Raw genomic sequence first — 14,023 nt, forward strand, 5'->3', positions numbered from 1 at the left:
GCAGATTTGCCTAATGCAATACGTTCTAGGAGGCTAGAATTCTTAATGCAGGACACTGACTTTAAGGGATGGCTTTCTGCCTCTGTGGGCTCAGGGTGAACTCCGTCTCCCAGAAGTTTCTGGTTCCTGGTGCTTCCTTGGCGATCTCAGGGAGGTTTGGCAACGGTATTTGCCCATCTCTATGCACAGAACACACTCTACCCCTGTCCACGAGCACAACAGATACAACCCCTTCCCGCATGGGACTATAACCACGTTTGTTGTTGTTAAGTACCATGGAGTCGGCTACTCATACTGACTGTGTACAGGGTTTCCAAGGCTGTAAATCTTTATGGGAGCAGAAAACCTCATCTTTCTCCCACGAGACCATGGTAGTTTTGAACTACTGACCGTGAGATTAGCAGCCCCATTACTAACCTCTATACTACCAGAGCTACATACAGGTTATTGTTTAAAGTGCTCTGGTAGCATAGTTACGTTCTGTGCTGCTAATCTCAAGGTCAGTAGTTCAAAGCTACCAGTTGCTCTTCAGAAGAAAGGTGAGGCTTTCTGCTTCCATAAATATTTTTTTTTGGGGGGGGGGCACAAAGGTCTCATGGAATCTCCCATAGGACTCGTGAAAGCAGGTGGATTACTCCTTGAATTAGAGGAGAAAATGTACTATCTAAACCAAAGCTATTCTGATTTACTAACGTGAAACCTGGATCAACCTCGGCTCCAGTTTCCCTGTGCCCCAAAATTAATCCCGCACCCGAACCAGACACTATCCTAAACGACACCTCCACCTCCACACGCAGGGTGATGCGCACAGACCCTGTCCGGTTGGGACAGCCTTACACGGTGTGTGAAGACGTCTGGCGCCAAAGGCACAAGTGCCACCTGCTTCCCCATAGGCATCTTTGCCCGGGTGCTCTCCTCACTACTTCACATCCACACACCTGCAAGGAAAAATCACACACTTATCTATTTGATGCCTGAGTCATCAAAAGTTCCGAAAACTCGCTCTTAATTCTGTGAACTACATCCACTTCTTTAAATCCAGCGAATGTTTGTCTGTCTAAGGAAACCGACAAGGGTCTGGGAGTATTCAAAGAGTGTGGACAATAGTACTTCAGGCTTCATGAAGCAATATGTCTGCACCCAGCTAGCCATGTTCATCTGGAGGCGGCCATATTCAAACACTTTCTGTACATAATAATAACCCCCACCACCACCCCCGCCCCCCAGTAGCATGGACTGTGCAATCGTGGTGTGGCCTAGAGCCTCTCTTTCCCAGGTCTAATGAACACCAAAAAATTTCCTTTTACTAGAAAGGAAGAAAAAAAGGAAGGAAGGAAGGAGGGAGAGAAGGAGGAAAGAAGGGAAGGAAAGGAAAGAAGGGCTGGAAGGGGAAGAAGGAAAGGAAAGGAAGGAAGGAAAGAAATGGAAGGAAAGGAAAGATACGAACAAAAGGAAAGGGAAGGAAGGAAGGAGGGAAAGGAGGGAAGGAAGGAAAGGAAACAAAGACCAAGCAGACTGGTAAGGTAGAGACAGGTGGAACCCGGACCCTGTGGCTCTGGGTCACCCTTCCGGGGTGGAACTGAACTCTTCCACTGGCTCAATTTTCAGCAAAACAATAGGGAATATATAAGTGAAACAATAAAAGTGAGGTACGCACATCTTAGAATAACCAAATGGCAGCATTTGCTCAAAGGCAAAGTTCAGAAGGGTGAGAAAAGAAAACGGAAGTGAAACAGGAAACACAGGGATAAACTGGACAACAACATGTGCACGAATTGTTGAATGGAAAATTGATTTGCTCTAAACCTGCACCTTGTTTGTTACGTGCTATGGAGTCCGTTAAGGCCCCCAGCGACCTTGTATAGGGTTTCCAAGGAGCAGCTGGAGCCTGAAGCAGCAACCTTGTGGTTCAAACCAACTTTGCAGCCCAAGCACACGAGCCCATAGAGGCACACCAGGACTCCTAAACCTGCACCTTAGTCACAATAAAAAGTTAAAAAATAATGAAAAATATGGTTATTATCTTGAATATAGGTTATGGAGTGTGATGATAAAAGGTCAAGGATCAACTCAAATTACAACCTAGGTGTCTTCCGCACACCTTGGCACCAAGCTCCTCTCCATCAAATCTCAGAAATAACATTGGATTAACATTGGATCACCCCTGTCTTCTCTGTCCACACTGTTTGACTTCATTGCTCTGAATTACTGCTTATCCACCTTACTAGCCCAGACCAGTGAACCTCTGCATTGGCTCATTTGTTTACCATCCAAATCAATATCTAATTGGATAGTTGTGTATGTCCTCGGAAGACAAAATCATGAAAACCAGTGCTCCCAATATAATTTTATGATGAAAATGAGATTTCTCTACATTTATACATTCCAGCCATAGAAAGAGCTAGAAAGTCTTGCTCATTGTTTGTAAATTTCTGTAGGCATTAGTCACACATCACTATTCAACACATGGAATGTAGCTAGTATTACCCAGGAACCAATTTTTTCTTTTCTTTTTAAAAAAAAAAAATTAAATAAGACACAATGTTTGATTCCTATTTAATTTTTTGTTTTTGAATCCTGGTGTGATGCTGTAGGATCCATGCTGGACTGTGAACCACAACATCGGAAGTTCAAACCCACCAGCTGTTCCTTGGAAACCCTATACAGGGTTGCTATGACTTGGAATCAACTTGATGGCTCTTAACAACAAGAAGTTAATTTTTAAAATATTGTCTTAGATCACTGTTTTAAGAAGCTTTGTATAGGTTTTCTTGCTACATAACAAGAGTCTATGATCATTACTACCAGTGGGAGGGAAGGAAAAATCATTCACTTGCTGGAGGGTAGACACATGTTAATTTCGGTGGCAGGGAAGGAAATATACAAAAAGAGGAAGGTTGGTAGCGGAAAGATGAAGGTAGTAGAAGACACAGAGAGGCGTGCAAGAATTAAAGTTGTTAAGTGCCGTCGTGTCGGTTCCAACTCACAGTGATCCTGTATCACTATTTCCAAGGAGCGGCTGGTAAGTTTGGACCACCAATCCTGTGGCACGCCACCACCACCTCTTATATGGACTCCTGGTGTGGCACTTTGGGCTAATGTACTGGACTGCAAAGTTGGTTTGAACCATAAGGTAGATGGTTCAAGTTCACCAGCCGCTCCTTGGAAACTCTCTATGGGTCAGAACCGACTTGGTGGCACTTAACAACACCTCTGACATGGTTTTTTCATTTATAGCAACATTGCAGATACCAATGATCATTGCAGTTTAAAACAGTCACAGTATTAATTTAGGCTACAGAGACTAACTCGGAGTTTGATTTGTTTAATTGGCATGATAGAAGAATTGGTGTGTGCATGTTTTTGTTAACATCAGATTATGTCTTATATCACAGCACATAAGTACATAGGATGTGTCAGGCATTCCCGGTTTCTGCGTACGTAATTTCCCTCAGATATGCTTTGTAGCCATACAATGATACAGATGTTTCTGCTCAACTGTCATCCCCTGTGTATGCTGGATGTATGAGTATATCCTATGTGTTTTGTAGGGCATAAAATAAAGAGGGAACGGGACAGTGAACATACTACCATAGTTAATGCACTCATAAAATTTTTCTGTGATACAAATGCTCTGTAATCTCCAGAGGGTTTACTTCAGGCTGTCCCACAAGGATGACTTTCCTATTTATTAGGAGCTCACTGATGCTTACTGCTGTCTGAGCTGTCACTGTAGTTATTGCCATACTCAGTGTATTAACAGGGCTTTTCTCCTGTATGACATCATTAGTAAGTGACACCCTGTGACTTGCAAAAGAATCTTCCTCCTTGACTGAATCTATGTTGTTTCTCTCTTTTGTGTGAATTAAAGTTAGAAGCATAGGCAAAAGTTTTTCCACATTCATTGCACGATACGCCATCTTTTCTGTATGAAATCTTTGATGTACAATGAGCTCTTGCTTTGTTTCGAAGGCTTTCCAACATTCACTGCATTGAAAGGGTTTCTCTCTGTGAATTTTCCGATGTCTACTGAGACTTGACTTCTGGGAATAAGATTTTCCACATTCACTACACGTAAAGGAAATCATTACTTTATGAAATCTCTGATGTGCCACCGAGTGTGACTTCTGGTTGAAGTCTTTCCCAAAGTCACTACATATATAGGATTTCTCTCTAGTATGAGTTTGCTGATGAATAATGAGATTTCCCGTATGGCTGAAGTCTTTTCCACATTCATTGCATATATAAGGCTTCTCTCCAGTATGAGTTCGTTGATGAACCCTGAGATTTCCCTTAAGGATGAAGCCTTTCCCACATATGTAAGGTTTCGCTCCAGTATGAGTCCGCTGATGAACAGTGAGATCGCCTCTGTGGGTGAAGCCTTTCCCACATTCACTGCACACATAGGGTTTCTCCCCAGTATGAGTTTGCTGATGAATAATGAGATTTCCCTTATGAATGAAGGCTTTACCACAATCACCACACACACAGGGCTTCTCTCCAGTGTGTGTTCGCTGATGACTAATGAGACTTCCCTTCTGGCTGAAGCCTTTCCCACATTCACCACAGACATAGGGTTTCTCTCCAGTATGAGTTCTCTGATGAGTAGTGAGATCTGTCTTCTGAATGAAGCCTTTCCCACATTCACCGCAGACATAGGGTTTCTCTCCAGTATGAGTTCGCCGATGAATGGTAAGATGGCTCTTCCTAATGAAACCTTTTCCACATTCACTGCACATATAGGGCTTTTCTCCAGTATGAGTTCTCTGATGAATAGTGAGATCTGTCTTCTGGATGAAGCCTTTTCCACATTCAATGCACATACAGGGTTTCTGTACCATGTGAGTTTCCTGAGGTTCACTGAGTTGTGGTTTATGGAAACAAGCTCTGTCACGTTCTGAGCATTTATACACTTTCTGTCCTTTATGAGTTGTGTGATAATGTTCAATGAGTTCAGTGTTTGTAAAGGAGTTTTCCCCACATAGATTGCATCTATAGGTTTCCTCTCCAGCATGAATGATCTGATGGTCGTTGATGAAAGATTTCCTGATGGCTTTCCCACATACATGTGGTTTTTCTACTTTATGAGTTTTTCTAATGCTGAATGAGCTGATACTCCATGCTGTTAGATTTTTGAGTCTTACATAATTTTATTTCAGTACAAAATTGTTCACGTCAGCATGTAGAAAGGTTTCCTCATTTACATTAAACCCAGCAGAGATCTTTATGTCTTTGTTTCTGCCTGGATTGACTGCTGGTGATGTTAAGTTTGATTCCAGAGCGTTTTCATGTAAGTTGAACATAACTTGATTTTCTCTTAAAGGAAAATGATTTTTATGCTGATGAACAATACCATCTAACACATTACGCGCATAGCATCGTTCCATTCTCTGCTCCCTTCTTTCATTTTGTATGTGTCCAAGCAGATGACTATCAACTTTCTGGATTTCTGGAAAAGAAGAGAAAAATGAATCCTTCCATCACCTCGACTGAGAATGAATCCATTCAATAAAATGCAGTGATGTCAAGTGGGTCTTTAGTGACAACTCCTTGATATGAGAGTAAATACAAGGGGGCTTCAAAAAAGTTTGTGGAAAAATGAAAAGATAATGAAATTTCCCCACGAATCTACTGAAGCGCCCATGTAAAACACCCTGCTTAATGTCCTAAAACATAGTAATATAAACAACCCAAATGGTAAGAGCCGTTAGTGTAGCAACAAGGTTAGATAACACATAATGAATAAATATAGACACAGTTACTTCTTAAATAAGCTCTTGCAAAACATGAAGAGAATGTAAAATACAAGCGAGTCACTATCACCCACAGGCCACAGGAAGTATAAAGTCTCCTAATCTCAACTGGTGATGGGGAGATTCATTTACTCTATAAATCCTTCCTGAAAGACAAGTCTATACCAAGCAGAGTTCAATGTGTGAAGAATGCACAATGTTCCATTTGGGAGAAAACACTTTGAACATATACACAATAAAAGTATTGAGAATACACAAATATATTCCTTATGTCTGTAGGGTCTACACTGTAGTGTTATCACTCATCTGTCAGTTTTCCATACTGTGGTGGCTTGTGTGTCGCTGTGACACTGGAAACTATACCACTGGGATTCCAAATACCAGCAGGGTTACTTCTCAGTAAAGCTTATAGATTAAGACATTCTGGGAAATAAGACCTAGTGATTTAAGTCTGAAAATACCGGCCGGTGACATCTTAACTATAACAGCAGAAAAAATAACCTACAGTGTCAAAAGATGAGCCCTCAAATTGGAAAGTATTCAAAATGTGAATGAGGAAGAGCTGCCTCTTCAAAGTGGAGTCAAGGATGTGGATGGAGTAAAGTTTTGGGGAGCTTCATTAAGGGAGAAGAGTGGAGTGCGGGACCCTACCCAGAGAAACAGTGACGCCAGAGATGGAGCGACTGGGGACTCTAGACCCAGAGAGGGAGAGGCGCCGTATGCTGACAACCAGGGGCAGGATTGTGGGGTGTACCCTTTGGTTGGTTGATGATGCATGGAGGGGATTGTAACCATGGTAATGTAATGATATATGATAGGATGAATGTAAAGCTAATGTTCTCCCATGTAAACTATCACATAATTCACAATAAAACATTAAAAAATAAGATCATTTCAAGTTCTACTCTGAAATACAACACTGTCAGTGGTAGGGACATACCCATACACCTACAAGCAAGACCAGTTAATTCAAATTTATGCACCAACCACTACTGTCAAAGATGAAGAGAGAGATGTTTGTCAATTTCTGCAGTATGAAGTTGTTCAAACATGCGATAAGGTATATTGATAATTACTTGTGATTGAGATGTGAAGTTTGGCAAGAAAGAAGATGGATCAATAGTTAGAAAATATAACTTTGGTGACAGAAACAAGGCCAGATATCACATGATAGAATTTTGCTACGCCAATGTCTTATACGTTGCAAATATTATTTTTCCAGCAACATAAATTATAACTCTTCATGTGAACCACAGTGGATGACATACAGAAATTAAATTGATTCCATCTGTGGAAAGAGATAATGGAGAAGTTCAGTATCAGCAGGCAGAGAAAGGCCGGGGACCAACTCTGGAACAGACCATCAACTGCTCCTATGCAAGTTCAAGTTGAAGCTAAACAAAATTAAAATAAATTCATGAGAGGCAAAGCATAACCTTGAGTGTATCTCACCTGAATTGAGAAGTTACCTCAAGAACAGATTTGATGCATTAAACACTATTAACAGAAGAGAACAGAAGAGTTGTGGGATGACATCAAGAATATCGTACATGAAGAATGCAAACAGTCATTAGAAAGACAGAAAAAACAAAACAAAAAAAGCAAACATGACAGAAGAAATGCACACACCTCTACACTGACCAATCCTCTTGGTAGACTCCAGACACTTCATTTGCATAGTAGGCATGGCAAGGCTACAACTCAACTCATGTTCAAAGTTCATAAACAATCTGTGCATGATACTTAACAACCACAGGACAGGCTATAGCATCCAAGGGGCAGGCAAAAAATATCATACCAAGTTGTTGACAACTTCCCAGGGAATGTCCACCAGACAGGACAAAACTAACAAACCATTTGGGGTGGGAAACTAGTGCAAACGTAACTCCTTGGGGAGTAAGGGAGGAAGCTCTCCAGTTATTTTCCCAAAAAACCAAGGCAAACACCACACATAAAGGGACTCATTTCACCATAGGCAGGCATCATCACCCTACATGGTCACGAACTTCTCCTTTATTTCTCTACATTTTGGGTGATTTCTTCAACTGCATGTGATAGTGAACTATCTCTTTAGTGCAGTTGGTGTGTGTGGTAAGATGAGTTCTTTACAAGGCCTTTGACCTCAGTTCTTTGGAAAATCACCGAGAGATTTTCCTCTAAACCCCGAGGAGCTCTACCTTTGCCCTAGTTTGTACCTTGGAAGGTTGTTACATTTCTAGGTTAAGTTGTAAATACCCTGGATTGATGCCTTTTGTCTGCACCTGGGCTGTGGCCTGCCCTGCGATTGCTACACGCCCTTCTATGATTGGTCAACACACTGTTTGCTACGTAGCAAATCAACCTCCTATTACTCTTCTAGCTATAATCTTTGTCATTCCTACCAACTGACTGGGTTGTTGTTGTTAAGTACTATTGAATTGGTTCCGACTCATAATGAGCTTGAAGAGGATTTCAAAGGAACAGCTATGGGGTTTGAACCGCAGAACTTGAGGTAAGCCGTCCAGTGTTTATCCTACAGTGCCACATTAGGATTCCACCAACTGGGTAGGGCTGTGCAAATGTGGTGTTTGTGGCCCACCAAGGGGATTGGATAACTTGTTGCTAATGTAAATAAGGTACAAGGCACCCATATGAGTTGGGACTATGCAAATATGAAACTCCTACCTAGAAACAGGAGTCTTGGTATGGCACTGTGGGATAAAGCACTGGACTGCAAAGTCTGTTTCAACCCCAAGGTCAGTGGTTCAAACTTATCAGCCACTCCCTGGAAACCCTATATAGGGTCGCTATGAATTGGAACCAACTTGATGGCACTCAACAACAACCACCACCTGGAAAGTGGTTGGTTTTGCCATCCACCGGGTTTAAAATGAGCCATCTCAGAAGTGGAATAGGGAATCTCACTCCCATCCAGAAGGAACAGCCAGTAGATCTTCGTGCTGGGAACCTTCTCAATTCAAGAGACTGAGATCTATGACATCAGAAATGAGTAGAAACGCAACAGAGATGTGGCTGCAAGAGAACCAAGAGCATAAGGCGTACGGGTGGGCTTCCTGGCCCTCGGAGCAAGAAAGTTGAGTGCCTTCAGCATGAAGCTTGCTCATGATGTGGCGTGGAATGCCTCCCGGGCACTTATCTAGGGAGCTAGGTGTGCTGGTCTACGGAGCCACAGCTGAGTGGCTTCAGGCTAAAGTTTACTACATTTATCAGCAGTGCTAAAAGAGCGTTAAGGAGCTCTGGTAGCGTAGTGGTTACAAATCGGGCTGCGACCCTTAAGGTCAGCGGTTCGAAACTACCAGGTGCTCCGCGGGAGAAAGATGAGGCTTTCTACTCCCGTAAAGATTTACACCCTCGGAAACCCTATACAGGGTCGCTATGGGTCGGAACTGACTCGATGGCACATAACAACAACAACAACAAAAGAGCGTTATAACGTCATCCAAACGAAGCAAAGGTCAAGGGGAAATGTGGCTGAAAGTCTGAGGACCAGAGAGAGATAGATCTGCCTACAGATATGACTGAGAAGAGGCGTTCTCGATGAAAGAACTATATCCTAAGCATTTCTGATCCTGAATCACAGCCTGTTAACGTTCCGAATAAACTCCATATTAGTTGAGTGCTGTCTGTATTCTGTGTGGCCGTGACAATGGGTTATTGCACCCAGCACAGATGTAGAGTATCATGGGAGGGATGGTTGGGTCATAGTTGGTGAAAAACGTTGGAGGCATGTCTGACCTCCACAGCATCAGCATTGGGCTGATGTTATGTTTGATTCTCTTTTCCCCTTGTGGAAGTCATGGGAAGTCAGATGCCTAAAAAGTGACCCTGGTAAATTTTCACAGTTGGTGTCAGAAGTGGGATTCATGGCCATGGCTCCAGACTCGTGGAAGCCTAGGACTTTGTAAGGGAAAAACGACAGGGAATGTGAAGGGAAACTTTTGATTGTTAGATGATTACTTTGGTTGTTAGGACCTATAAGGCCTAAAAGGATAGTAAAGAGATATTGTGTTATAGCTAAGGGGAGAAGAGCTGCTTTTCAAGTAGCCTGGGCAAGTCAGCCTGGTTAACCAAGATGTCTAACAGGGGACCAGGACCTAACGGATGCACCTAGCCAGAGGTCCAAGGTCATGTGCATATGAATGATGTTTTGCTATTGTTGTTGTTAAGTGCTGTCAAGTCGGTTCCAACCCATCATGACCCTGTATAGGGTTTCCAAGGAGTGGCTGGTGAGCTTGACCCATCGACCATATGGCTCAAAAGACTTTGTAGCCGAGCACATAGCACATAGTGCCACACCAGGACTCTAGGAGTAAAGAAATAGAACTTGAATATTTTAGAAGGATTATAAATTTAAAGTTATGTGTGTATCTGAATGTATATGAATGCTGAATGCTTCTTCTATGTAGTGTCATAACACACATAATTGTATGACAGATATGCTGTTGTTGTTGTGTGCCGTCGAGTCAATTCCGACCCACAGTGACCCTGTATAGGGTTTTCAAGGAGCAATTGGTGAGCTTGAACCACTGACCTTGCAGTTCAAATAGCTTTGCACTCTGGTGCATTAACCCACAGTGCCACACCAGGACTCCATGACAGATATAGATACTGGGTATTATGATTACAGAGAGACTGAAGCCTGGCTTCAGCCTACACTTGATTGGATATGCCAAAAGGGGAGTTAGAATTTGCCTGGAATGAATAGGGATTTTGTTCTCAGCCAGTAGCCTGTGTATGGTTTGGGGGGTTAGGCGAAAACCTAAAGTGGACCCAAAACCATCAGTCAGCAAATCTGCACTTGAAAAGACATGGAGACCCAACCAGAACTTCTGAGAGAACAGAAGTTATACATTTCAAGGAAAGACCTGCAGGGGTTGGAAAAAAAACGCTGTTTGGCTTTCTGAATTTTGAGTAAGAGATTTACGTTGGATGCACCGAGGCAGGAAAAGTTTGGGCCCATAAGGGAAAACCCCCGTTGAGGACTAGTAGTTAAAGAGAGCTGGCAAGCAGACCAACTGATATGCTTGCTGTGGTGACCACCCAGGTCCACTTGATGAGTCCAGCAGTGAAGAGACAGGTTGAGTTGGGGCATGTTTCACTGAACCCTCTGACCTACTCTATAGAGGCAAGGGATGAGAGGGAAGAGGAAGGCTTGCTAGTATGAACTTAGAGGAGGTCTGTGGATTCCTGAGCCTATGAGAATCGGCCTATGGGAAGTAGGGAGGAGAGAGCTGGGGTAGTGGGGCCCAAAGTGCATGGAGGTGGGTGCACTCACAAACTTGCAGCTGGTACCCATTTAGCCTAACTTGGATGGCTAGGATTTAACTGAACAGAACTTGATTGACGAGAGAGAGCCGTTTGACACTATGAGTTACTACAATATGCTACAATTGCATAGATTGCTCAGGACTGGACTTTGCTTGTAGGTGCAGGTGCTCAGGGTTCTAACAGATACAGAAGACTCTTCAGATCAAGGAATAAGCTTGTCTCCTTAGAGTAATGGTTTGATGCTGTTGTTATGTGCTATTGAGTCAGTTCTGACCCATACCAACCCTGTATAGGGTTTCCGAGGAGAATCTGGTGAGCTTGAACCACTGACCTTGCAGTTCAAATGGCTTCCCAGTCCTGGTGTGGCACTGTGGGCTAATGCGTCAGACTGCAAAGTCGTTTGAACTGCAAGGTCGGCAGTTTAAGCTCACCAGCTGCTCCTCGGAAACCCTATACAGAGCCGCTATGGGTCGGAATCAACTTGATGGCACTTAACAACAACAACAACATGATTTGATAGGGATGGACAATAAAGAAACGGAATATCTAAAACAGAGGGAGATAAAGGCATGAAGTAGCCGGCTTACTTGCATCAGTCAAACTTGATTTCCCCCATCTTGTACTTTTCCAAATTGGTACTTTTCAGATGAGCTGAACTGATATTCTAAAGGCTGCTACAAATCCCTTAGGGAACAAAGTACAAAACAAATGAAAATTCACCTGGGCCTTGACCATTCCCTTTGGCTCTTGGACCAGTCCTGGCAGCTCGGATGCTCTGTTTTGTGGTTCAGAACTCTCACTTTCCAGCAAGGGGCAGTCTCCAGAAATGACAATATACAAATTGTGTAATGTCTTCCTCCTTCCTTTCAGTGACTCTATTGCTGTTGGAGTTAGGACCTGTAGGCTGAAGGGAACATTTAATATGAGTGGTACACAAATTCTGGGCCAAGATTCTGTCTCTGCTCCTAGAACTCCTCTTTAACACAAGGTTCCCCAAACAGTTAACTGTCCCTTTATCTGGTGATCAGAACATTTCACACCCCTAGGCTTTAATAAAACCTGATTCGGGATTTGCCAAGAGAAAAGATGTCTTTTTCAAAAATGGGGCTTGGTCAGATAAAAATTGTTGTAGCAACCCGATGCAGTGTGGAGCCCTGGCAGCATAGTGGGATACATGTTGGACTGTTAACCACAGGGTTCGCAGTTCAAACCCACCAGCCACTTCCCAGGGAGAAAAATGAGGCTTAGATTTACAGGCAAGGTCACTATGAGTCGGAACCAACTCGATGGCACACACAACAACAACAATGCAGTGTGGTAGGGCCCTTTGATCGGGACCTTTGTAAGCCCTTGTCCTGTAACTGTCACCAAAATGTTGGATGGAAAATACAATATGAAGTCTGTGGTAGACCTAGGCGACTGGACACCACATTAGTTGTAAGAGAAGAAGTTTATATAAGGTCAAATGTGGCTACGTTCTTGCTTTCTGCTAGCTCACTTTGACTTGCTAAGTCGCCCTTACGGAACGCTTGTTGGGGTGCCTTGAAGGTCTGTGACCCTGCCACTTCTGTTTGCCAGAGCTATAAAAAGCCAGGGCCTCCCTCTGGGAGTGTGTGGAGACTCAAGTCGGCCCTGTTGCCACCCAGGGCTATACCTCAGTAAGTAACCCTTTAATAAAACTCCTATATTACCATCAAAGGAGCTCTGGTAGCGTAATGGTTATGAATTGGGCTGCTAACCTCAAGGTCAACAATTTGAAAATACCAGCTGTTCCATGGGAGAAAGATGAGGCTTTCTGCTCCTGTAAAGATTTACAGCGCTGGAAACCCTGTACAGGGTCGCTATGAGTCGGAACAGACTCCATGGCACACCACCACCACCATCTTACCATCAACGAGTCCTGGGTGGCGCTGTGGGTTAATGTGCTGAACTGCAAGGTGGGTTTGAACCACAAAGTCAGTTTAAGATCACCAGCCACTCCTTGGAAACCCCATACAGGGTCGCTATGAGTCGGAACACACCTATACAACAAAATAAGAGGCTTAAAAAGAAGCTACTCCCAGAATGTAGGGTTAGGGAAAGCTCACTACCACCAAGAAAGAAGCAGAGTGTGTCTTTTGGACCCGGGGGCCCTGTGTTGAGAACCTCCAAATCTCAGAAGACAGAGAAAACAGAGGTTAACACTGGAAATGGGCACAATATGGTGACAAGAAGCGGCAAAGACGAGCAGCAACAGAACCAGGAGACTGGCGAGAGGCAGCCGTGGAACCGAACCACAGAGCAGGAGGCTTCCCGGTGACCAGGGCATCAATGGGCACCTACTGGTAGGATGAAACACCTTCACAGCCCTTGCCAGAACAGGGCAGCAGGGGGCTGACCAGCCCATGAGATCTATGGGCAGAGGGCTGAGAGGCCAAAGGTCATGGAGCCAACCGCTTTCCAGCATGGCCAAAGGGCTGTCCCAACCATAGAATGCCGACTCATTCTGCATCCTGAATTGTAACCTGGCACTTCCCCAATAAAGCCCCAAACTCTGCTGAAGTCCAGCAGAGATGTAGAGAGAGCCATGGGAGAGACACCAGTGTTGTTATTGTTGTTAAGTGCCACCAGGTCGATTCTGACCCACAGCTACCCTGTATAGGGTTTCTAAGGAGCAATTGGTGAGCTTGAACCACTGACCTTGCAGTTCAAACAACTTTGCAGTCTGGTGCATTAACCCACAGCACCACACCAGGACTCTGTTGAATGCCAGTGTAGGAACTGGTAAAAAGATTTCAGGGTGGAGATGTGTGTGACTTTAACCTCAGCCATGGTGTTGATTCTTGACTCTTCTTCCCTCTTGGACTTCTTCCTTCAGTATCATTGGCTCTTGATCATATGCTACCTCTTGAAATGGTTGAACATCAGCCAGTGTTCCAACGTTCGGTTCGAACAACTGCCTCTTGGTCCTTGTATCTTCTTTAGACAGTATAAGAGACAACTATACACATGGACCTCACCAG

The 14,023-nt window shown here is 43.7% G+C and overlaps 1 protein-coding gene across 1 annotated transcript in view; it reads right to left on the reverse strand.

Annotated features, from left to right (window-relative positions):
• LOC102838743 (histone-lysine N-methyltransferase PRDM9-like) overlaps window positions 1–14,023 on the reverse strand; it is a 38,172-nt gene that overhangs the window by 14,867 nt on the left and 9,282 nt on the right. The window contains exons 2-4 of the mRNA XM_006868343.1: window positions 4,382–4,850; window positions 4,216–4,306; window positions 3,948–4,131 (exon numbers count right to left, since the gene is read on the reverse strand). Coding sequence (XP_006868405.1) covers window positions 3,948–4,131; window positions 4,216–4,306; window positions 4,382–4,850 — 744 coding nt within the window. The remainder of the gene's footprint in view (window positions 1–3,947; window positions 4,132–4,215; window positions 4,307–4,381; window positions 4,851–14,023) is intronic.

This window comes from Chrysochloris asiatica, unplaced genomic scaffold (genome assembly GCF_000296735.1).
Source record: "Chrysochloris asiatica unplaced genomic scaffold, ChrAsi1.0 scaffold00116, whole genome shotgun sequence".
Lineage (NCBI taxonomy): Eukaryota > Metazoa > Chordata > Mammalia > Afrosoricida > Chrysochloridae > Chrysochloris > Chrysochloris asiatica.